The following is a 26,566-nucleotide window of genomic DNA, read 5'->3' on the forward strand; positions in this document are numbered from 1 at the left end:
TTTTATATATTTACTTGTACTTATATCCCACCCTTTCTCCCAGTGGAAACACAAAGTAATTAATAATACAAAATATAGCATTAAAATATTGTATCAGATCCAGGTATAAAAACAAAATCAAACTACTATACAACAATAGAATCAGTGAAATTGTTAGTTACACCCAAAAGGCCTGAACAAATAGAAGAGTTTGCTTTTTATCCCCACATGGGCTATACTGCTGGGTAAGAGCTCGAAATTCCATGTGCGTTCCATTTCCCCAAATTGGACAATGTCAGCTGTACATAATTGGCATATAGAGTCTGGGGTTTGGGTGGGTGGTTAGCATATATATTCATGGGCCTGTCCCAAACTTCCTTGTGGGTGTGTCCCACATATTCTAGTGGAAGAAGTAGCATTGGATTAGACCAGAGGTTGTCAACCTGGTCCCTACTGCCCACAAGTGGGCGTTTCAGGATTCTAGGTGGGCGGTAGGGGGTTCTATGGCACAAGCTGAATCCTCCTTCCATCGAGCACTGGTGGGCAGTAAGGAAATTTTACCATAAAGAAAGATGCATTAGTGGGCAGTAGGTATAAAAAGATTGACTATCCCTGGATTAGACAAATGGTAGGGAGAGTGCTGCTCCTCTCACTCCCTGTTTGTGGACTTAATATAGCTATCTGGTTGGTCACTGTAGGAAACAAGAGTGCTAGATTAGATAGGCCTTTGGAAGATCCAACAGAGATCTTCTACTATCCTTTGGCAGAGAGAACTTTTCTTGTCAGACTTTTCTTTTCTATTCTTTTTTTTAAAAAACCCACAACTTCACTTAGGCAGGGGATCAAAACAAATACAATGGCCATGGTAGCTATATGGAGCCTCTAGTTTCATAGATCAGAGATGGGAAACCTTTGGCCCTCCAGATGTTGGACTCCATCTCCCACCAGCCCCAGCCAGCATCACCAATGCACAGGGATGATGGGAGTTTTAATCCATCAACATATTGAAGGCCACAGGTTCATCATATTTGTCATTGGCTGTATGCCATTGAATACACTTGCTGTGTGCAGGGAGCAATAGCTTGGGTGGTCCACTGTCTTCATATCCTATTTGCGGGCTCCCCAAAGATGTATTTTTGGCGAATGCGGATCCTGGAAGTGATGGATCTTTAATCTAACCTATCACAGTTCTTCGTATATTATTCTTCAACATGGACTGCTCAGTGTTCTGCGATTCAGCATTGCATACTCAGTAAGTGTGAGGCAAATGATTCAATATTTTGGCAAATGCCATTTTTCATTGTGCTTGATTTCTTCTTCTTTTTTTAAGGCATAGAGAAAATCTGCAACCGAAAATAAATAAATGAATGAATAAACACATCTGAAAGTGTCAGATATTAAACATTTAAGGCAGGATTTAAGAACTATAGATGGCAAGGCATCACAAGTACTTTTAGGTGCGATAAAACATAGCGCTTTAACATATATACATGTTGCTTCAGCTTCAGATTGCAATGCATTTCCATTAATATCTCCTACGGACAGGAAGCCCAGCAGAATATTAAGCAGCACTGCTTCTTTTCCTTCCAAGGAGTTCTGCCATATTAAGCAATACTTAGGCTGCTTGAACCCCTTTTGAACAACTAATGAATGAGAGGGAGGGTCACAGATGTTCAGTCACCATGTGCAGGAAAACTCTGCCATCATCATGCACGTTAAAAGTGTCAGGAGGCACAAACATGGAGCAGCATTAAAATGTGTTTCCCAACACATTTGCAACTGTCTTTGCAGCAACAACAAAATTTTCATTCCATGGTGATTTTTGTGTATTCTGTTCTATTGTTTTACTCATTTTCATGTTAACACCAGCAAGATACAAACAACAACAAATAATTCTCGTGTGTGTGTGTGTGTGTGTATGCATGCTGGATGGAGCCTTCCCGTACTAATCTGTTTCATAGGTTCAGAAAGCTGTCATAATCCAACAAGAAAACAGCAGCAACACGAAATACGTAGAAGTCACATAAAGTGGTAATTTTCTTTGATACAGTTAATGTTTTGTGATCTGTACAATAACAAACTGTCAAACCTGGAAAAGTAGCACTCTTATTTAGTTTTGTGAATGGTTGCTTCACACGTGGTATTTTTCCTCTCTGTCTTGGCCTCTCAGTCTCAGGTTGGGGGAAGGAATCTACAGCAGCATCAATGATGTACATTAATCTACTTTGCCAATGAAAAGCAAGGGAAGAGTTGCCACCATCATGGGATAAGTGAGCCGTACATTCTTGACCTCAGTCCCTTGCCTCAAGGGTCCTTAGTGGGTTCTGCTGCCTAGTAGGCAGGGGCCAAAGGATAACATATTAGATGAGAGCAGGAAATGCTTCCTGGATCATTCTGGCACTGTGTGGATACCATGGCTATTTCTGTTTCTGAATGTGACAATACCGTTGAATTTTTGCCAACTTTTTAAAATGTAAGGCCAGCCGCAATGCATTTGTCAACCGTTTAAGAGTAAACTGAATTTTAGTGCATTGCAATGCTTGATTTCAGAGAATGAGCCAGCCAACCTTCTTGCTAACTTTTTCCAGGTGTACATCCAGTTAGCTTTTCTCGAGTTAACTTTACAGTGGGGGGCAGTGAGGGAAAAGCTTTTCTGCACCATTCTAGTTCATCAGTTCATGAAATGACATGGCTCTGCGTGGAGATTTCATCACAGGTGCGCTGTGCAGTATGGATTATGGCAGGGACTCAGCACTCCACAGATGTTGAGTCACAGCCATAATTTATACTGCATATGTCTGTAATGAATTCTCTGTGCAGAGTCATGTCATTTCATGAACTGATGAACTAGAACGGTGCGGGAAAATATTTTTGTCAACTTTCTCTGCTTCGAAAGTGTTTGGTCTGCATGGCCCTCAACAAAACCTAGTTTCTGGAAGTGCTCATTATAAACTGAAGTGCTTATGACATAATGCAGAGCCAAGACAAACAGAGCGGTCCCCCTAAAACCAGTAGGATTTATTCTCAGCCACTAACAAATTGTGATTTTTAAGAAAAAAGAAAAGTGAGGGACTCAGCAAGAGCTGGAGAACCATCAAGAAGTCCTTGCACCTTTTTTGTGTGCCATGAGTGTTCATAGACAAGAGTTGCAATCTGCATCATGCCTCAGATGAACTAAAGTTCTTGTCAACACAGGCGTATTCCTCATTAAAATGTGTTAAACATGCTGCAAGATTTGTGTTGAAGGGTGAAAATTCTCCAGTGAGAACTACACGTTCAAATGACATGCAGTTGACATACAGACATTTGCAAGTCTGTCCCCTACATATTTCAATCTGGCACATTTGATAATGGCTAGTGGCTGCCACAGAAAAAGTTAGCAGAGCATAACAGTTGACTCTTCATAGTCTCAGTCTTGCCCATCACCTGGTATCTGTTCTTTTCAACTGGAGATGGCAGGAATTGAAGATGGCATTCCTTGCATGGAAAACACTTGTTTTGTCATTAATAGGATGACCATGTGACCTACTCTGTAGAACACTGTTTGAAGGACTGCCCTGAATCTAGTATAAAGATGAAGCATAAGAAGAGAGAGCAAAGGGTTGACGTTCGCCTTCCAGAGTTAGCACCTGGACAGCAGATTGAGCTGGCACCGAGGTCACAGCCTTGCCCACTTTGGAGCAGTTGTGCTCTTTTTCTATTTCATTAGAGGAATCGTTTCTAAATGTGTATCTGTACATATATATTAACATATATTGTGCACATTATTTATTGGTGTATATTGTGCACATTCTTGGGAAATCGGGGGAAGGGAGCTTGTCGCAGCCAGAGAGGGAGACTCCTGCGATTCTTCAGCAGTCTCTTGACACTGCCCCCTCTGCTTCAGCCTTCAAGTCTGAACTGCTCTCTGTCTCAGTTTCCTTCTGTTCATTAAGCCCTCTTGTCCCATCAGTATCCAGCATCAGTATCTTCCCAAGCTTCCCCCTCTGACCTCTCTTCAGTGTTCCACCACCAATCTCCAGGCTCTGAGCCTTCCTCCCCTGGGATCTCCCTTGTGGGGTTCCCTAGCTGGTATCTCCTCCTTGCCTAGCCAGTCCCTGACTCCGTATCTCCAAATGCATAGAGAATAAACCATTTTCCAAAATATATGTGAGATAAAATACATCGTAATAATAATAATAATAATAATAATTTTATTTATATCCCGCCCTCCCCAGCTGAAGCCGGGCTCAGAGCGGCTAACAACAGTAAAATAATACAGCATTCTAAAATCAATTCATTCTAAAATCAGTTCAAATCAAATTGATGGCAACCATTGGGCTAGAGTTCTGTGAGGATTGCGTGCCTTGGCCAAAGGCCTGGTGGAACAACTCTGTCTTGTAGGCCCTGCGGAAATATGTCAAGTCCCGCAGGGCCCTAGTCTCTTGTGACAGAGCGTTCCACCAGTTTGGAGCCACAGCCGAAAAAGCCCTGGCTCTGGTTGAGGCAGCCTAACCTCTTTGTGGCCTGGGACCTCCAAGATGTTTTTGTTTGCAGACCATAAGGTCCTCCGTGGGACATACCAGGAGAGGCGGTCCCGTAGGTACGAGGGTCCTAGGCCGTATAGGGCTTTAAAGGTTAAAAGCAGCACCTTAAACCTGATCCTGTACTCCATTGGGAGCCAGTGCAGCTGGTATAGCACTGGATGAACATGATCCCTCAGCGAGGACCCCGTAAGTGCACACAAACACACACTCTTTATACACCTGTATTATTTAACATATATCCTCTCTCTCTCTCTCTCTCTCTCTCTCTCTCTCTCTCTCTCTCTCTCGTGTGTGTGTGTGTGTCTTATCTGTTTATGCTAAAAACAAAAGTGTGGTTTTAACAAGCCTTTTGTTTTATGTTCTATCAATATCATTTTTAAGGAAGGGGGAAATTCTTTATTTTCAGGAGCGTTTTACGGTTTTGACTGTGGCAGGTCTCAGGAAACTTTCAGTGCTTTGTCCCCTTTTGACATTTAGGGAATAGGTGTGTCCTTCAAAGATGAGCCACTTAATGCTGAGCAAAGTTTGGCATGTAAGTTTGAAAGGAGTGTGAACAATTCCAGGTCACTTTCTGCTGACATTTCCGACACTGAAGCCGAGTTCTATCAAGCGCTGTGACTCCCAGGTCCTCTCGGAATCCTTCAGTTCACCAGCCTCCTTCCTCATTGGCAATGTGCCTTTTTTTCTTAAATCAAAATACTTGTGGTGCTTTGCCATGTGGCATGAACTGGCTTTTCCTCAGGAAGGCAATTATCCTTTGAGGGATTGGCTGGCCTGAAAAATATTTTGTTTCCGGGCAGGAAGGCTTTCATGCAGTTTCAAAGCCCGAGAACTGTGCTTTGGGAAGTTTGTGGAGGGTAGCTGTAACAATTGCTTTCCGAAAAGACGAGGTTGTGGGAAGTCAGTCTTAATGATTTGTTTATTTTGACTGCTGCACCACACCCTAGGTTGGGGCAGGTTGAAGTATGAGAACACAGAAAAGGCGCCTGTTCAAACACTGAGGTGCACAACAATTCAAGATCAGATTCCTCGGGGAACATGAAGTTCCATAATTGTGGAACAGCCACTGAGAACACCATGCTCTGTGCCCCTGTTGCCTCAATTTAGTGCATTGGTGATATGACTAAGAAGGCTGCAGGCAGGGTCCAAAGTGCCCTTTAATTCTGTGCAGATGTTTACATACACACACTTACCTGGGGCTTTACATGGATGTTTTGACAGCAGCTCCTCGCACAGGTCTGGCAGCCACTTCTGAAGCTTCGCTGAGATTCAGGTGTCTAGCAAGGGTTAGACACCAGAAAGAGAGTGTGCCTTAGTTTAAATTCCCCATTAAATTATGTGTAGTTTAAATTCCAAGAATACTTTACTCACCTGGTGATCTGTTTTTCTGACCCATGAAAACCTACCCCAAAACGTATTTGGTTTAAAAAACAAAACAACAACAACATCAACTAGACTAAATAAATTATTTTTATTCCGCAGAGCTTAATCTGGTAAATAAGTTATACCTAATTTATTTCTACTACTCTGCATTTCAACTGAGACAGTTATTATATACAATCAAAGGGGAACCAAATAATCGCTGGGTAGAAATTGAAATCAAGCTTCCTAACATCACTTGCCACGAGGTCTTCTGTTTAAGAATGTTAAACACAATCCATTCAACTCTATAATAAATCCATTTACTAACTGTGCTATTTGGATATGGAAAACCTGGTAACCTAAATTTGCAGTTTAATTTCTCTAGTAATTCCACTATCATATCATTTAGATTTTTTCCGGCCATGGAGTGATAAGCAATTTGAACACTGGGAATACAAAAGTTTATACACTATGAGATTTCCGTACCAATAATCAACCTATATCTATTAACAAAATGGAAAAACTCCTTAAAATTATTACACATGCCTCTCAAATTCTGATGATTGGATAAAGTTTATATTCTTTACTTGGTCATTGTTATATTAACTTATGTGCCACTGCTCAGTCTATGTACCTATTTTGCAGTTTTCTTTTTCCTCTTTAAATTTTTGTCTGTTGTTCTAATTGTTTTCTCTGTTTTATATACATTATAAAACATATGTGCCAGCTCCTAGGGACTGAGGCAGTCCCCCCCCCCCGCGTTATTTTTTTTTAAGGGGGCCAGGCCCGCTCAATGTTCAGAGGGCATTTGACTTCACCCCTAGCTCCTCGCGACGTTGCATCGGGCCCCCTCAATCAACTCAAGAAGATGGCGTCTCAGTTATAAAGTGAAATAACAAAAATAACTTTAGAAAACAACAACAACACGTATTTGTTAGTCCTGAAAGGTTGTGCAATACAGTTTCTACTATCAGTGTTGCCTGAATTTAGAAGAACTATTGTAGGACAAACACAAAACCCTGTAAAGGTGGTGGAAGGGGTAAAAATGCAAATTTCAAGTGAGTTAATAGCCACAACACTATAATTCACAGCTCTTGCATGTTTTGAAATAGAAGACTTATTGCAGATTTCTTGTTGGTTTTGAATGATTTATAAGGCTTTACTTGTGGCACAGTGTTGCAATCTATGTTGTCATGGAAATTCTATTGAATTTATAGTTCCATTTATCCAAAACGATTTTCCAGACTTCATTTCATGGTGAATCATATGGTTGTTACTCTGAGTACAAAGCAATTTCGGGGGGTGCTGGGGGGGGGGGAGAAGTTTCACATTATAGAAAACATAGACACGATAGCAGTTAGTTGCCTTATCAAAATACAAATGAATGTAACATGCATCTTTTCCCCCCTACTGAATCCACAGCAGCACCTCGTGTGTGCTGAAAATTACAGCTTAAGGTTTTTTTGCATACATGTGCATGAAGTTGTCCTTACATGGAGGCTACTAGGGCAGCTGTCTTAACTAAGGTTTACTGTTTCTCCATCCAGCAAACTTGGACATGATATTGACCCAATTTTCTTACAGATAAACGGCCTCGAGCTGAGAAATGCCTTGGTTCACATAGCTTCCTACTCAGTCTTTCCTTGCCTAGTGTTTTGCCGAAATGTTCTCTTGCATATTTTCTTTTCTTTTAAACCATTCTCCACCAATTTTTGAGGGAGGAAAATTAGGCACTTGAAAATTATGAAAGGGGAGAGGAGAAAAATCAGAGATATTATCATGTGTGGGCAGGGCTGGATTTAGGTTTGATGAGACCCTAAGCTATTGAAGGTAAAGGGGCCCTTTATATGTCCAGCTGTCCTTTGTCAACAACAAATGGTTGCTGTTTTTTGTGTTGAACATATGCTATATGGTGATTTGTGGACCTGATAGGTATCTAAAGCCATTTGCACATAACAAAATAGGAGCCTACACAACACAAAACACTGTTGCTGTATGTAGGTTTTATTTTATTAGTTTTTTATCTTACATTTTGGAAATGTACATCCAGGGTTTTTTTCCTTTAAATTTTTGGGAGGCCCCCAAGAGAGTGGGGCCCTAAGCTATAGCTTGTTTAGCTTATACGTAAATCCGTCACTGTGTGGGGTGTGTGCATGGCTTTTGTGGGGCTTATTGTCTGGTCCAGGGTGTTCACTGGGCGACTGTGAGTGTCCTTTCTTTCATCTACAGTGGTAACTCGAGTTAAGAACTCAATTCGTTCCGGAGGTCCATTCTTAACCTGAAACTGTTCTTAACCTGAAGCACCACTTTAGCTAATGGGGCCTCCTGCTGCTACCGCGCTGCTGGAGCACGATTTCTGTTCTCATCCTGAAGCAAAGTTCTCAACCCAAGGTACTATTTCTGATTTAGTGGAGTCTGTAACCTGAAGCGTATGTAACCTGAGGTACCACTGTACAGATCATTCCCTTTGGTCTGGATTTCCCTTAAAATCAGTGACTACACCAATCTCAGGTGCTTGGTAGCTAGCCTCCCTGGCATTCACAAGCGCTAGCAGACAGTGGGGTGGAGCACTGGTGCTTCCCTGACCTCCCAGCAGGTGGGTCACTGCTGCTTATAGAAGGTGGCAGGGTGGCCAGCACTGTTCAAACCCACTGCCAGGAGTGTCTTAACGACTCCTCCTATGGGTAACAGAATATTTTGGACCATGAATTCTTAACTGTAGCTGCAATACTAAAGACCAGCAGCGTGCATCAGAGTCGAAAGGGGACTAAAAGATTATAAAACCCAGCTCCGTATAACAATGCACGGTTATCTAGGCAACACCTTCCCCATCCTTGATCACAGTGTGTACCCTGCTGTCACCTGCCTGTAGAACAGATAGCTTTGAATTAATCAATGTAATTAATCTGTCAGTTCTGCATGATTGGAAAGGGCAAAATATAAAGTCACTTATGAACACATTTTGTTCTCCCATTAACATGTCATTACGGAAGCTGTTCTCATATCTGCCCCACCTGTGACACTCTCATCGCATAGGAAGAACTGGGCCATGAGAGAGGAGCCCACGACTTGGTTCATTCCTGTATCAGCATTCCCAGGATGGTCATTCTCAAGATGAGTGGTGCTGGTATGCAATGAATGACCAATTTTGTATGGTCTGCCCCGACTCTTCTGAGATGAAAGAAAGTTCCTTCAGATGCTCAGGATAGGTTTTGTCTGAACCCACATGTGAACAAATCCCATCCAATCACAACAGGTAGTGTGTTCCACCATCCCACCTGGATACATCAGAGGAGATACATTAAAAAGTAAGTCTAGTCTACTAACCCAGGTGGCGTCAACTGCCACTGAGAGCCAGTGTGGTGTAGTGGTTGAGAGCGGTAGTCTTATAATCTGGGGACCCGGGTTCGCGTCTCCGCTCCTCCACATGCAGCTGCTGGGTGACCTTGGGCCAGTCACACTTCCTTGAAGTCTCTCAGCCCCATTCACCTCACAGAGTGTTTGTTGTGGGGGAGGAAGGGAAAAGAGAATGTTAGCCGCTTTGAGACTCCTTAAAGGGAGTGAAAGGCGGGATATCAAATCAAAATCCAACTCTTTAGCGTCCTCAGCTTCAAAAATGCCATCTTTAGTAGCCATTCCACCTGATCATTATTACAATTATGTAACATTATGTAAGAATTTGCTTGCTTCTTTCCTCCCTATCCATTTTTCATTTTCTACCTATGCCATTATTTTTAAATTGCAGATTGCCCAGAGTGCATTAGCAGAAAGGTAAAACATAGTAATAAATAAAAACACGTTAAAAGGTGTAGAAAATAACTACTAAAACAATGAAACAACAAAAGTGATGAAAACATTTTCTTATTTTGGAATGATAAATGATGGGGTAATCCTAACCATTATTCTGATCGCTGTTGCAAGTTGTGATTTGATGGCAGTCTTCTTCCATTGGACTCTGCTGCCATAGGGACCCTCACTGTCCCTGGTGAAAGTATGGTGTTGTACATGCTAGAGAAGGGCAGAAGAAATAACTTTAACATTGCTCCTTCCTTTGCACATCTGGTAGGATATAAAAATTAGCAACTCCCCTTGCCAATTTCTGAAACCACTGAAGTTTCTGTTCCTCCAAATTTTAGAATGTTATCACTAAGCCCACTAATTTAAAAACCACTGAAGTGTCTGGTCCTCCAGATTTTAGCATTTTATCACTAATAATAGAAGTCACAATAAAAAGGTAAAGGTACCCCTGCCCATACGGGCCAGTCTTGACAGACTCTAGGGTTGTGCGCCCATCTCACTCAAGAGGCCGGGGGCCAGCGCTGTCCAGAGACACTTCCGGGTCACGTGGCCAGCGTGACATCGCTGCTCTGGCGAGCCAGAGCCACACACGGAAACGCCGTTTACCTTCCCGCTAGTAAGCGGTCCCTATTTATCTACTTGCACCCAGGGGTGCTTTCGAACTGCTAGGTTGGCAGGCGCTGGGACCGAACAGCGGGAGCGCACCCCGCCACGGGGATTCGAACCACCGACCTTTCGATCGGCAAGCCCTAGGCGCTGAGGCTTTTACCCACAGCGCCACCCGCGTCCCTTTTAGAAGTCATAATACCACAGTGCTGAAGATACTTCAATCCACTAAAATCCAACAAAGTAACTGGAAGCGGAATGACCCACACAAGAGAACTTCCCCATCTTCTCCTTCCTCCCATGTGCCTTCCACATGCTCCAAATCTACTCTAGAGGGTTGGACGAAGACCCAGAGCAGAGCTGAGGCTGTGGTCCCATTCCACTTGTGCAGTGACTTCATTGGGGGGGGGGGAACTGGTGGATTTGAGCATGCTGAACTCTGTGGGATTGTGCCTGCAGATCCCACAAGCTCTATTGCAGTTGGCAGATGAGGGTATTCCAACAACCTTTTTTAATTTATTTCAGAAATGGGAGTCAGGTTGCAAAGTCATGCTGGTGTTTGTTTGTTTTTCTCACAAGAACAAGTAATCAAATGCACCGTGATAAAACTCTGAATTCCCCAAATATTTTTGCCATGCTTAAAACCTCACAAAGAAATTAGTTACGTGGATATAGAAGCTTTGCATACAATTTGGTTCCAAGCAAGAGATTTCACATCCAGCAGCAAATGGTGGTTGAGAATAATTCCTTCCTACATTGCAGCTGGGAGAGGTAATAATAATTAAAGATTAGTCTGTTCAATAGTTAGCTCCACTGAATCAAAGCAAATCGTTCAGAATACTTTCTTCAGTATTCTGAACTTGGAGTCCTTTTTTTAGCCCTGTATTCTTCCCAAAATATTTTGGCTTTCCAACAGCCTCTTTAATTATTGCCTCTGCAGTTAGCTGACTGATTCATTATAACGTTGGCTGTCTTAGAAGTCTTGCAGCTTTTTAAAACTTAAATTATATGATACCTCTGGATATGTAATAGTGATAATGGCAGACTCCCTATAGCTGAAGTACATTGGAATTCTTGATTTTATGTAGATGTTTTCATATTTGGTCAGATAAGGAGAAGGCATATAAAACACAGTATAGCACTTTGCTTTCCTCACTTCCCTGAGTTCTGGGAGGTTCCAGGGTGATCCTTTAGAGTTTCCTTATGAGAAGCAAAAACTGAACAGTTATGTTGCTCTTTTATTAAATTACTTATTTGTCAGTATGTTGAGCAAGGATAGAAGGCTGGCGCTAGAAATGGCAAGTCCAGAAAGAGTGAGAGACAACATTTTTGTCTAGGCCGTCAACTCTCTAGCCTAGTAGCCACCAGGTACCTCTAAACTTATCACAGTATCAGTCCCCCTCAGTGTGATGCAGCAGCATTTGAATGAGGAGCTGGCAGTCCAGAATGTCTGGCCATGAGGCGAGGACGATTTACCATGCCACTGCGACTCCACATTTCTGGCCAATGCTAAAGTAAGCCTCATGTGGGCTGGTGCAGTCTACAAGTCAGGATATGAAACCTCCTCTTAATGTTCCTATGTTTGGAGGGGTGAGTGAATGATAACCTTAAATCTACAGTTATGAGGGCCAATGCTAAAAAAAACCCTAAAATATAACCCTTTGGGTTGTATTCAGTTCCAGTCCTACTCAGAGTAGAACTCTTGGAATTCATGCCCATGACTAACCAAGGTAGATTAATTTCAACAGGCCTACTCTGTGTATTCTGGTTGGGTACAACCCATAGCATATTACACTGGTTTAAAAAATGGCTCTCAATCAATGCCCCTTTCCTCACTTACCCAAAAGAATATTGCAAAAATTAATTTCCTTCTAACGTTATGAGCAAAGATGGTCTAGAATGCTTTTGGCATCCTACAGACTATGCCAAGCTTACTGAATATTGTTTTCTTCCACATATTGTTTTCTTCTGCATAATATCACAAATATTTTAGACACTTTATTTGAGAATTGTTGTTTTAGTTTTCTCTGAATGGGAAGTAAAAATGTAGTTTATGGTCATTACCTGGGATTTTTATTTGTTTCATATAAATAGAGCTCAAGTAATCCAACCTGAAACCAAATTGTTTTGAATTTGAATATCAGTGCATGAATGTATCATGTTGAAAATTGAGTGTTTTCCAAACCTGGAGGGTGTTAATTTGTAAGAGATTGCCAGGGATCTATGAGGTTGGGGATATGAAGGCAAAACAATTAAAATTTATCCTCCAGCTCTTCCAGGCAAATGTATTTTCTGCTGAATGCCCATTGGTACTTGTCAGGAGATATAAATATAAGGATGGCCCAAGAACGTAGCACAAATTTTTGGTTATCTAGCAATTCCCTGTCAGTACCATTTTCAGAATCGTGAGTATCTTTGCTGAAACAATGCACACCTCTGGTTTTCGTAGTTACAGCCCAGCATGTGACCTTACCCTGAGGAAGATGGTTGAAATAAAATCTAATTAAAACCCATTAAGTGGGTTATTTTGAAATATTAGGAAGTGAACAATGTGCTGGTAAGGTTATTGGAAATGATGCTGTGATTGTTAAAGTTAACTGAACATGCCTCTTTTTTCATGGGGAGGCTCCAAGGGAGGATTGAGATAGAATATGGCAGCTGTGAAACATTGCAGTGCTCCTGTTTTACATGTAATTCAAGAAGTTGAGTTTGAACTCCTGCTCCTGTTCTGGCCTAGATTTGCTGCAGACCAACTGGGGCATTTAGGTATTTAGTCCTGGAACTTGCCAAAATGTGTGGCATCTTTTATCAAAGTACCAGAAGAAAAGGAATATGAATGAAGCTCTCTCATGTGGATAGAGGAATGGTATGGAACTGCAGGTGTTGCTCACACTCAATGCAAGTCAATGCACAGGTGTTGGTTGTATAGCACAGAAGGCCAGCCACATGTTGCCACCTATATGTATGGCCCTAATTTGCAGTGCATTTCTCTTAATAAATTAGGATGGCTCCTGCAGGAGAGCAGATGGAGTAAAGCTGTTTCTTGATTGCTTTCATATTTGCGTAAGCAATACATCACCATAGCTCAGCAGTGTGGCTCCATGACAACTAATCTGGCTGGTTGCAGTTTTTACTTGAACATACCGCCTTGTTTTATGCGTGTGTCTTCTGTGTACATAAAAGATATGGAAGAAAAATACGTGATGCCCAACCGTCTGCAGAGAGCCAACGATCAGGTGCTTGTAAGAGCGGCAGGTATCTTCAAATAAAAGCTTTATTTTTCGAAACCTTGAGGTGTTGTTTTCATAGCCATACTATGCTGATGCATCCTTAGATCAGAGGAGGCTGCACATGTCTCTCCCCTGGGGAGCATTTCTCATGTTGTTCAACCAACGATCATGAGCATGACAGAATATAGAGCCTGCAAAAAGAGGCTGCAGTCGTGTGATTCCACCATCTTTAACCTGGATTCATATGACGGCATGATTAGATGCTACAGTTTACCAGCAAAGAGAGACTTTATGAGTAACTTGGTTGCATACAAGTTGAAACTACTTTTTAGTTTGTGTGTGTGTGTGGTGTGTGTGTAAGAGAGAGAGAGAGAGAGAGAGAGAGAAAGAGAGAGAGAGAGATCCAGACCTTTCAATTCTGAAAGAGAGAATTTTCTCCAGGTTAACCCAGTGGAACTGTAACGCTTAGCATGGTTCACGTATCATGGTAAGCCAGCGACTGTTTAGATTCCAGCTGAACAGCAAGAAAACCATGCAACACTGGGTCAAGTGTTCATGAATTAATCAGTTTATAGCAATAAGCAGCAATAAAAGCACATTCAGAGCAAATTATACCTCATGCACTGCCCATCTGCATTAAACCAGGTGGTCAGTCCTACCCCAGTAGCAGAGAACCAAGGTGGATCAACATCTCAGATATCTGTTGTTGAAGAACAAGGATTCTTTCCAAAGGTGTCAATGTTTAAATCAGTGTGAAACATATGAAAATCAGTAGTTGGAGGTACAGCAAGCAATGCACATTGTTAACCCAAGGCATGGATACACAGGCAGGGCATGTGATCCATCTTAAGACGTTGATCCAACACCAACACCCCTTGCTATTCTATATAAAGGAATGGGGTGGAAAGTCCAGCACTCTGCCTAGAAGGTGGGATATGCTCCATCTGTTTACACCTCATTTGGTATCTGCAGGACTTTGGTGATAGGGGAGGTGTCTCTGCCCCCTGAGGGACAAAACGCCCCCCTCTGGAAAGGCAGGCCTAGACTCTGGGGTAGGTGGTACAATAGGTGTTGTGGGTGTGTCAGAGATAGTATCTGATGGCTATGGAGAGGGAGGCAGGGTAAGGTGACAGGTTAGGCAAGAGAGCAGATTGAGGGAATTCCCCCCCACACACACACACACTTGGACCCTTCCCAGGATCCTCAGTAATAGGCTTCCCAGGGGCGAGCAGACAGAGACAAGCAGGATCCCTCCCCCAGGTCCCTGGCAAACCATCTATCTGCATCGTCCTAACTTGGCCCCCAATGACTCTCAGATCTCCTCAGACACGCATGGTCATGCCTGCTCTTTGGTTCTATAGCAATGAAGAGAATGGAGCCAACCTTATTTGGATTTTTTTTTAATGCTCATCTCTGTGCTTATCTGGCTTCCTGGATCTCTGACCTGGTTCAGACTGGTTTTAAGAGGCAAAACATCCCATACGGTCCAAATTAAGTGTGTGTAATGGTCAACAGCAATTTGCCCTATTAACAGGAGTAGTTGCTTTCACAGATTTCAGAAATCATTTTGAGCAAATCATCTTGGTAGGTTTAGCCATCTTAGTTGCCCCAGATAGGAGCTTGGCACAACTATTTGCATTTGCTGTATGTTGCAACAAATATAACTATTATTTATTCATTTGCAAAATCATCCGAGTTGTGGCTAGTTACTTAATACCTGCTGAGGCACCGCAGGAAAATGGCCATTGTGCCCTTGACCACAAATTAGTCAATTTATTCTTACTTTACTGTCTTACCTGAAATCCAGCATGTAGACCATCTTCCAACACATGGAGGTTTTCCATTCCCAACCTTCCTCTGACTTTGCCTTTCCCACTTAGATCAGTGTTCTCTCAACCTAGGAACTTGTTCCAGCCATTGGGGTTGGGGCTTCAAACATCACTGAGCCAAAGATTTTGTCTTGGTCCTCCCAGGTCTACAAACAACGCATTATTCATTGTCGCATCCTGGAGTCAATTTTGCAGCAAAATAAAATTCTTTCTATTTTTCCACAGATGCAGATTTATTTCTACAATCCTGATGATTTTGACAGCTTTGGGACAGCGGTCCAAGAGAAAAGAATAATAGGAGCCATGGCTGTGTTTTTTCAGGTAAGTTGCTCATTGACCCAAACTCTGTGAAGCCAAGAGGTAGCAAAGTTTTCCCTCCCCACACCTCCTTTCTTTATCATTACTGTTGTTGTTGTTATTCATTGAATTGGTTCTGCTTTAATGGATGCATCTGTTTTCTCATTCACACCTGTCTAAATGAAGGATATTTTCTATTGTCTGCTGTGTGATTTAAAATGTAAATAAGTGTGTTTAGAAACATAATGGAAATCTTTGCATGAATTATTCTGATTTTTATAGCTGCTTGACTGGTGCACAGATTGGAGAACACATTTATCATACAACTTACCTTGCTATTGAAGCATGTTGCTCAGGTTCTTGAAATATTAACGGGCCTCTTAGGCTGGAAGAAAACTTTAAATTCAGATGCAACTTGCCAGCATATTAATCAATATCCTCAGTTTTCCTGTCCTCCCTCCCTCCCTCCCCAATCTCTCTCTCTCTTTTTTTTACTGTAGTATCATCTTATTATAAATTGTCATGGCAACTAAATATCTCAAGGAAATCAGGTTTTCCAAGTCACTGGATTTATGGAGCCCCTTTTTATAAAATGCTTTTTGAAAGAATGTGAATGTTCGGTTAGCTCATTTACAGGTTCAGCACACCTGAGGACTTGCGGTACTTTACAGGGGCCGCTGCTTATGATGGCTGACAGGTCAAGTCAAATTGAAGGGCTGTTCAGCTTCTTTGTCTCATTATATAGGAGAAATGGTTTTCCTTTTCTGAGTAAAGGATAAATTAAGGTGAAAGTGATGGTACAACCTTCTTCCGATAGGCTATCGCAAATTCAGGTGCACGTAAGCTATGCCTTTCAGTGGAACACATCTCAAACAATACTCAAACTTTTGGGGAAAACACCAGTCTTTTCTTAGCCATTGTATTTGCTTTTACATCCACACTTCCTTAAGGGCTCAATTTCTTTTTACCACAATTGATAAAATATAGCAAGGGAAACATACCAACATCTAGCCCAAATCAGTAAATATGCTTGATAGAAATAATTTTCTAAAAGTTCTTCTGTTTTATATGGCAAGATAGTTTTCTGCTGAAAGATCATTGGAAACATAGCTGTCAGCTTTCAGATTTGAAAATAAGGGATCAGCAGCCTCACCTGTCCCAGGGACAGTCTACGGGATATCTAACAATCCAGGATAGCAGCGGGAAGCAACGGGAAATGGCACTGGGATAAGGGAATTTCCCGCAAAAAAAGGGAAGGTTGACAGCTATGATTGGAAGATCGGCCATTAAGGGCATCTTTCTCTGCTTGTCAGTGTTCTCACTGCTTCACTTGACCTATCTTGGAGATGGTAGTGGCATAGTAGGAAAGGGACATTCTTTCTTAGCAGCATAGGGTTAAGTCTAACCCTTAGAGTGAAGCAATTTCTTCTCATGCAATGGAACCCCTCCCTGCCCCACATGCCCTCTGCACCACCACCAAATCCTCTCCAGAAAATTGCAGGGAAACCCAGAGCAGATTTGAATAAGGTATGTGGGGGAAGGAGATGTAGGGGATGTTCTGATACATGACCAAAAGTTGGATACAACCTATAGGTTACACTAGGAATGGGATTGTATTTTTTGTCAATTGTGCTATGAAGCTAAACAAAAATCACTTTTATTACTGCTTTTTGAACTGGGCATTATTTTACTTTTGTAGGTGTGCTTTCTGTCTCTGACTTGTAACTCACTTTGGTTATAATGTTGTTTTCTATTCATTTCCGTTCATTTGAAAAAAGATAGTTTTAAAAATAAACCACTTGACATTAAACCAAGTGTTTCAACAGCTAGGAAGGTAATTGGCCAAATTAATTCAGTCAGAGATACCAGAGACAGAAAGGTGAAAATATTGTACTTTGTGAAACTTGCCTCCACAGTTATATATGTCTATAGACATTTATAAGGTGTAAAAAAAAAAAAAAAAAGCATGTAGCGGCAGAGATTTCATGGAGTCAGTTTGTAATGGCAGGTGGTTAAGAGATTTTCATATTTGTTATCTTCTGCCACCTGATATACATGTGGCGTCTATTTTATTTCCAGAAGAAGTTTTCTTTTATTTAAAGTCATGAATGTGTCTTTTAAGGACACAATTGAACTGTGTTTTTATCTTAATAGATCTTAGGAGCAATAATAAAAAGGAGCAGTGCTCTAAAATGTGTTGTAGGAAAAGATTTGTTGTGAGTCTCGGTCGATATAAATTGATTAGACACATGAACTCAGGTAGGGTGTGTTTTTGCTACTGCTGGTTTTATTCATGTTTGATCATTTTTCCTTGTGTTCTGTTGTATTTTAATATATATTTTTTTGCCGTACAATGCCTCAGGAGAGTTTGCTTTTAAAGGTGTCCTGTATCACTGTTAAATAAATAGCAGAAGTTGTGGGTGGGGGCTGGAGAATGCTGTTGTGCTCCCTTTCATAGTGATGGGGCAGGGTGAGGCACATAGCCAATGAAGTTCCAGATTGGTGGCATTGGTTTCCCAGATGCTGCCACCATCAACGTGGAGTGTCACCATCTTCCTTCACCACAGCACTATTCTGGTGAACCACAGAACCTTAATCAATGGTCTAGTGTGGTTTAGTTGCAGATCCAAAGATCTTACCCATCCATATGTGTGAGCCCTATAAATAAGTAAGCATGAACTATATTTTGTTTCTATAGTTCCCCCCCCCCGGTGTGTTTGTGTGTGTGTGTGTGTGTGTGTGTGTGTGTGTGAGAGAGAGAGAGAGAGAGAGAGAGAGAGAGAGAGAAACAGGTGGGGTTCTGGTTTGAGCTAGCTTTCTGCAGATATGAATAAACAAGAATTAAAAAAAAAACATGATATTCCTGTATTTTGTTTACTGTTTATTTTATGTATAGCCCATATGTACCAATAAACAGTTTAATAAAACCAATAGTCAACAAAACTGGAATAGTGAGATGCAGTGGGTTTTTCTGGGGGGACACAGGGGTACACATAACCCTAAACATTTTGTGAATCTAAGTTTGGCCTCATTGAGGGGCAGTACTTCAATATGAGTAGGAAAATGAGAGTATCCCTAAACATTTTTTAGGGAAGGGGGGGGAGCACTGGTGAGATGCACTATTATACCTTCTTTCCCAGTCTCTATCCATACACACTTGCCCATTTACTTAAATTCCGTCTTCTGATGGATTTATCTGTAAGCCACTTTAGGACCCAATCTTGGCTGAAAAGCACATCCACCAACTGTGGTTCATGGAGTGGATAGGAGACTTTGAATATTACTATCATATCTAGGCTATCAGCAGATGATATCAAGATCCATGTATTATGCACCAATTGGCTAAGGTGCATGCCTGAGACTTACAACATAGGAAATGAAGATGGAGAATAGAATAGTTCTGGAAATCTGGGAAACAAATTACAGTCGCCTCAGCTATGGGGCAATTCTGGTCTCAGTGTTCTATTGTTGGAGATGCTATACTGTGGGTCATATTAGCAGACATGGCCAACTTCTGGCTCCTCCCACTTGCCAGAATTGGAGTTTTGTGAGGTCGGGATTTGGCCTAGTTGCTGGATCTACTTCCACACTCCTACCTCTCACTACAGTGGTACCTCGGGTTAAGTACTTAATTCGTTCTGGAGATCCGTACTTCACCTGAAACTGTTCTTAACCTGAAGCAGCACTTTAGCTAATGGGGCCTCCTGCTGCTGCCACTGCGCCGCCGGAGCACGATTTCTGTTCTCATCCTGAAGCAAAGTTCTTAACCTGAAACACTATTTCTGGGTTAGCGGAGTCTGTAACCTGAAGCGTATGTAACCTGAAGCGTATGTAACCCGAGGTACCACTGTACTATGAAAAGGCTGCTTAATGGACTTGGATTTGCATTGTTATACTTTTACAATACCCACACAGCATGTGAATATCTTCCTCACCACCTGTCTACTGAGTCTGTGGATATATGATTCCATATCACTGCTCTGTTTTACTACTTGGCTTAAAAGTTTAGTTTGGTTGGGGTTTTTTTAAGTAAAAACTAGTGGAAGCCAAATTTGCAAAGTGGAGGTGGAGTGGGGGAATTAAGTGACCAGTGTTTAGAGTTTCAAATATCACAAAGCTTTGAAAGTCATGCTGAATATCAGAATATATTTCCCTGAGTTCCTGTAGGCTATTTCTATGCTCCATTTGGTTTCCATTGTGGTTGTAATCTCTGCTGCATATTGCATGCTGAAGCATCTCGCTGTGAGTGGGAGTTAGTGAACCATGTCTTAGGAAGACCTCATGAAATAAAAAGGTTTCTCCCTAAGCTATTACAGGTTGAATGCTCCTTTTAACCTTGTTTTATGCAGCATTACGGAAATATTCTTACTATTACTGAGATTTCACTGTAATCTCTGCCTGGAAACTTCTAAAATTAAAAAAGAAGTCCCCCTCACCCTACCCCATGGACTTGCTGCTTTTATACCCCTTTGCATACAAAAATACAAGGCATTGAAGCACCAGTAATTCAGAGCTATTAATAACGATTAGTGCCAGACATAGTTTACCCTGTACATTTTTTTAAACATGTCATTGTGAGACCTTGTTAATACAGCGGCCTCTTACACATCACCAAAAGGGCATTGATTAGCATAGTATCTGCATATGCTAATTTATACATATCGATACAGGTGCCAAAATAATCATTAGAATTTAAATAGGAATGCAGTTTATTTCTTTTCATACTGAGGAAGATTACCAGGTGCTGTTGATGGGCAATTGCAAGGCTTCTGCTCTCTCTTCTTTGAGTTTTTTTTTACCTTTACAATGATACCTCAGGTTAAGAACTCAATTCATTCTGGAGGTCTGTTCTTAACCTGAAACTGTTCTTAACCTGAAGCACCACTTTAGCTAATGGGGTCTCCTGCTGCTGCCGCGCCGCCGCTGCACGATTTCTGTTCTCAACCTGAAGCAAAGTTCTTAACCCGAGGTAATATTTCTGGGTTAGCGGAGTCTGTAACCTGAAGCGTATGTAACCTGAGGTACCACTGTAATCTGGTCTTGGACAACACAGCTCTTCAAAAAGAAGGCTCCTTCAGATAAGAATTGTTCTCTGTAAAACAGGACGCTATAGCCTCCCCACAGATTGCCGTTCAGCCTTAGGCTGAAGAGCTGCAGAAAGGGGATCCCTTCTAAGGAATAGGTTCTACTGTACAACTACTCTTACTGTCGAAATATTTCTCCTAATGCTCAAGCAGAATTTTACCCTTTTGTAACTTGAGCCAACTTTAGGCCTTACCCCTTGAGCAGCAGAGTACGTTATCTTAGTAATTGTTAACAGTGTCATTTAAGTGACACTGCTCTGGTCAGACCTCACCTGGAGTACTGTGTCCAGTTCTGGGCACCACAGTTCAAGAAGGACACTGACAAACTGGAACGTGTCCAGAGGAGGGCAACCAAAATGGTCAAAGGCCTGGAAACGATGCCTTATGAGGAACGGCTAAGGGAGCTGGGCATGTTTAGCCTGGAGAAGAGGAGGTTAAGGGGTGATATGATAGCCATGTTCAAATATATAAAAGGATGTCACATAGAGGAGGGAGAAAGGTTGTTTTCTGCTGCTCCAGAGAAGCGGACACGGAGCAATGGATCCAAACTACAAGAAAGAAGATTCCACCTAAACATTAGGAAGAACTTCCTGACAGTAAGAGCTGTTCGACAGTGGAATTTGCTGCCAAGGAGTGTGGTGGAGTCTCCTTCTTTGGAGGTCTTTAAGCAGAGGCTTGACAACCATATGTCAGGAGTGCTCTGATGGTGTTTCCTGCTTGGCAGGGGGTTGGACTCGATGGCCCTTGTGGTCTCTTCCAACTCTATGATTCTATGATTCTAAGTGGCACCGCATGGCAAGAGAGGAGGCCGAGGCAGAGAAAAAAATGCCTTGCCTAAACCCACATTCTTTGCCACTACTGCTCTCTCTCAACTCTTTAGCAATAGCTGCAAATCTTTTCTTTATATTTATATTCTATATTTAGTGTTACATTGTACCATGTAATTATTGGTGGCACTTTTAAAAATTAAGAACCCTCAGGGTTGCTTTTTTTTTGTTGGTTTTTGTTGGGTCTTGTTTAATAATTTAGCCTCAGCCATATTAAAGTCTTCTTACTCAGTTCATTAGGCTTCAAGGACAATTGGCAACAGCCAGTACATTGGGATTGAAATGAGTGAAATAAAAAGATATTACTGCACCCTTATTTTGTTAGCAATGAGTGCATATCCCACCGTTCAGCCCTTAGAAGGGCCTGTGAGGTGGCTTGCAGTTTTATAAAGAAAGGCAGACGTTGATATTTACAATTACAATTTAAAAAAACAGAGCCATGAAACGTATGGGCAATCAGAGAGCTTTGCAGCACATTAAAAGAGTCAACAATTTTGTTATGGCAGAATTTTGTTCAGTTGGTCCCTTCATGGTTTGTCTGCCTGCTTGTGTGAAGGGTAGAGGAAAGCAGGGGTGTTCAGGCTGCATACACTAGAACACAACTAATTCATATTGTGGCTCACTAAACCATACTTTATGGCTTAGTGCTACATGCAAATGGTGGCAATGCTGGGCAAGATATCTTGTAGGACCCCTGATATAAGGCAGCTTCCTTGGTTCCCCCAATTAGTTTTGTAAAAAAGAAGAAGAAGAAGCTGTTGTACCAGTTTCCAAGCTGCTTTTAGAATTTGAGAGGAATGTAAACAGTCGCTTTGGGGTTCTGAGTGGCAACTTCTTGGGTAAAATTCAATTGTGGATTGTGACTGTGGACTATATTTTTAAATGTTCTCCAAATATTCCACTCAGAAATGTCACTTCCAGCAGCTGTCAGTACCGCTGACCTGATGAATGAATAAAATTACAAGGTTAAATATAAAGAAAAATCTGTACAGCTGCAAGCTGCATGTGTCCGTAGGTGCTTAGCTTACTTTGTTTCAGAATGTGGTTACACACTCCAAGCGGCAATTTTGTGAAAATAGCTCTGCAGGGGCTTCGCTGCCTCTCCTCAAGGATTCCAGCCAACCTTCTTTTTCAGCTTGGAAGTAAAAGAATGTTTTGATCTCAAATCCTGTGAACTATGAACAAGGTGCAAATATTAAAATTTACATCACATATGAATTTTGTTATTTAATGGCCATTTCTACAACACATTAAGGCTTATGTTTAATCTCCATGTCAAGTTTTTCAAAGCTCAGGTAGGCGGCTGTTCAACTGGAGTTCGATTCATTGTCTTCTTCTTCTTTGGCGATCACGCCTAGCCAAGATTGTCTTCCATAAACACAGTTTTAACAGTGAGTCCGTAAGTGGCTGTGGAGGCCAATTTTGGATCCACATGCCCTTCCACAGTGGGGACATTGTAGTTCAGGCTAGACAAGGCAGATTGGAGTTCACACAAACCCCTCCATGCAGTTGGGCAGAGTCTCTTTCACTGAGGAGCTCCACCCATGTACATCTATATTGGTTTAGAACTTCTTCCAAAGCCCGTTGAATCTATGGATGTCGGGAAAGTGTAGTGGCAGGGGGTTGGGCTAGATTACACAGTGCACTCCACACATTCTTTCAACATGTGGGTGTGATCTTGTGAACCCTTCTTCTACAAGCAATTTGTTCATTAATACAGTTGCACATGTTTCATCACCTCAAGTGTTTTCAAGTTCTTCTCATTTATCTTCACAGCACATTTGATGTCACGTAGGAGTCTGCAGCCTGAATCAGTCTTGACAACATTGAGCTTGGTGGACTAACGGTCTGGTGTGCTATAAGACAAGTCTCTTGTTCTTTTATTCCTTCCTCACTCAGGTGGAAAGGCAGAGACTAAACCGTGGCCAAGCTAAGGCTAAACAAGCAACAGAGGTGTTTTAAAGGAGCCATGGTTTTAAGGAGAGTTAAGCAGGAAGCAACTTTGTAGCAAAATTTCATTTCAGATATGAAGCCTTAGAGAAGAACATTCACCTCAGAGGAATGTACAGATAGAAGAGCCTTATTGACACTGTTTACTAAAAATTTTTATAGTTTTACTGACTTTCTCTTGTCACAATTCCCTTTTACACTTACAGGATTCTAGACTGTAAGTTTCCATATTTTGCCCTCAGTTTAGGCCAGGGTTTCCCAAACTTGGGTCTCCAGCTGTTTTTGGACTACAGCTACCATCATCCCTAGCTAACAGGACCAGTGGTCAGAGATGATGGGAACTGTAGTTCGAAAACAGCTGGACACCCAAGTTTGAGAAACGCTGGTTTAGGCCATTATAAACCCCACATAGGCATGTCTAAGTCTGATAATATCTTTATCTGCTGTCACCATAAAGTATTTCTTTACCATGCAGCATTTAAAAGTGGCAGGGCTCAACAGGGTCTTTTTCAACAATTCTCCTAAAAATTGTACCACTCTACCTACTTTTTTGGGGATGCGGGTGGCACTGCGGGTTAAACCACAGAGCCTAGGACTTGCCAATCAGAAGGTCGGCTGTTCGAATTCCCACGATGGGGTGAGCTACCGTTGCTCGGTCCCTGCTCCTGCCCACCTAGCAGTTCGAAAGCACATCAAAGTGCAAGTAGATAAATAGGTACCGCTCCCGTGGGAAGGTAAACAGCGTTTCCGTGCGCTGCTCTGGTTCACCAGAAGCGGCTTAGTTATGCTGGCCACATGACCCGGAAGCTGTATGCCGGCTCTCTCGGCCTATAGAGCGAGATGAGCGCCACAACCCCAGAGTCGGCCACGACTGGATGTAATGGTCAGGAGTCCCTTTACTTTTACCTACTTTTTGGAAGATAGGAGTGCCTGGCGTGCTCTGGTCCATGGGGTCACGAAGAGTCGGAAACGACTAAACAACTAAACCACAGCAACCTACTTTTATCCTGCTGAGGAATTTATGCAGTTGCCATGATCAGATAGTCCAGTAAGCATCTGGAAATACATGACCCAGGACAGAGTAGAAACAGAGAGGAATGAATAAATATTAGGAAAGGGGTGTTGGGTTAGGCAGAGTTCAAAATCAAAGCATAGAAGGCATAATGGAGGGAGGCAAGCAGACTGCAGCCACAATATCAGTAACTGATTGCTTATATCAGGAAACCATGAAGTTTATTTAGGGCAGCGTTCTCCAACCTGGAGCCCTCCAAATATTTTGAAATCTAGGGCATCCATTGCAACTGGCTGTAGAAGATTGACCAAAGGACTACCGTAGAAAATGCTACTTGTAACAAAATGCTACCTTGGAAGAAAAGAGGGCTGTGTTGTTCCTTTTCCTTTCTAACCTGATGGACAGATGCTTCAGCCTGAGGATGGACCTGCATGTGACATGTAGTTTCATGATTTTGAGGTGGGGGCTTGTTTATGCAATGCTGCCCCTGCGGCTGTAGTTTGACCTTGAAAACCAGAACAGAGTGAGAAGGGCTTTTGAACTCTCCCTCCCTTCCTGAAAATTACAGCAAAGGGAGAGAGTGAGTAAGTGAGTGAGTGAGAAAGAGATGCTTTAACACCTTCTAGATGAAATATACCAGTACTGTACACATATCTCTTTCTAATGTAAAATATACCAGTACTGTACACATATCTCTTTCTAATGTAAAATATACCAGTACTGTACACATATCTCTTTCTAATGCACTTTAGCAGTCTCCTGACCTCAAACCATGACTTAGTTCAGTGGCATCCAGTATCGAGACTCCAGAGAAATGGTTGATGATGGAACATTGTTGACATATATAAGAATTATGTTTGTGTAGTTATGCAAGCAAGAGTGCTGAGTGGTGTCCGAGATAACTTGAGTTGCTAGTTTGATCATGTGTGTGTGAGTGTGTGTACACACACACACACACCTTGTTTTGTTTATTCTTTTCTGCCTGTGCTCTGCCAGCAGGCATTCGGAGTCCTTGGATCATGATGGCAGCAACCTGCTGTGTTCTGAACTTTTCTATCCACAGGTTGACTGTGTGGTGTAAGAAGATAACATTCTATAAGTGCACATTTAGAGCTCCCTTTTGTGGTATGAACAGTTGCATGGTAAATTTCAGTACAGCACGGGAACATGAAAACTCAGACCTTGGCTGCGTTGTCTCCAAAATGTAATATCATGATTTGAAATCCCGTTGTGGAGTGAGGCTCTTAATGCCTGTTGAATTACAGCATGCACAATATCAGAACACACACCTGTGCAATGTCGATGGAGATTTATCATAATGTCAGTTCTTTCCTTTCATTGGGTTATTTAATAAATTTATATATCCTCCCCTTTCATCCAAAAGCCACGGGACAGTTTACAACATACAATATAATGAAACAATATAATGTTTTATAACAGAATGCTCATTAAATGCAAAAAAATTAAAACTGTTATGTAGATACAATTCATAATAATAAGCATAAGCAATACATAGTGAACAGCAATGTCACCCTATTTACAGTGTCAACCCAGCAATGAAGTTCGCAACTCAGCCCCTGAAAAATACAAGATAAATAGTGTGAGTTATTGTCTCCTCATCTCAGGTACAACTATAAAACATTTAATAACAGCAGCGTGATGAAAAATATCGGGGGGGGGGGAGCAGCGGCACCATACCTAAAGCGTAGAAATAGTGCACAACGTGCAAATACTTCTCTCCCTCTACAACATTAGTTCTTAATCCTACCTCACCACAGAAAATGACAGACCCTCTCATCTCTCATCTGCGTGCTTTCTTTTCTTTCTTCTCAGTCTCTCTCTTTCACCCTGGGAGATGTCCACTTCTGCACTTTTCTCTCGTGGTCCTGTCGCCATCTATCTGCCACTTTCAGGGGTTTGCGTGTTAGAGAATCACCAATTCATATATATATATATATTAGACAGTGTTCTCGAAGCTACAAACATGAATCTGACCAAACTGCGGGAGGCAGTGGAAGACAGGAGTGCCTGGCGTGCTCTGGTCCATGGGGTCACGAAGAGTCGGA

At 41.9% G+C, this 26,566-nt stretch overlaps 1 protein-coding gene across 5 annotated transcripts in view; it reads left to right on the forward strand.

Moving 5' to 3' along the window:
• Nucleotides 1–26,566, forward strand: part of PTPRG (protein tyrosine phosphatase receptor type G) — a 518,906-nt gene that overhangs the window by 328,753 nt on the left and 163,587 nt on the right. For all 5 annotated transcript variants that reach the window (XM_083424609.1, XM_083424610.1, XM_083424611.1 and 2 more), the window contains exon 5: nt 15,556–15,651. In XM_083424609.1, coding sequence (XP_083280735.1) covers nt 15,556–15,651 — 96 coding nt within the window. The remainder of the gene's footprint in view (nt 1–15,555; nt 15,652–26,566) is intronic.

This window comes from Podarcis tiliguerta (genome assembly GCF_965153285.1).
Source record: "Podarcis tiliguerta genome assembly, chromosome: 2".
In the NCBI taxonomy this organism is placed as follows: Eukaryota; Metazoa; Chordata; class Lepidosauria; order Squamata; family Lacertidae; genus Podarcis; species Podarcis tiliguerta.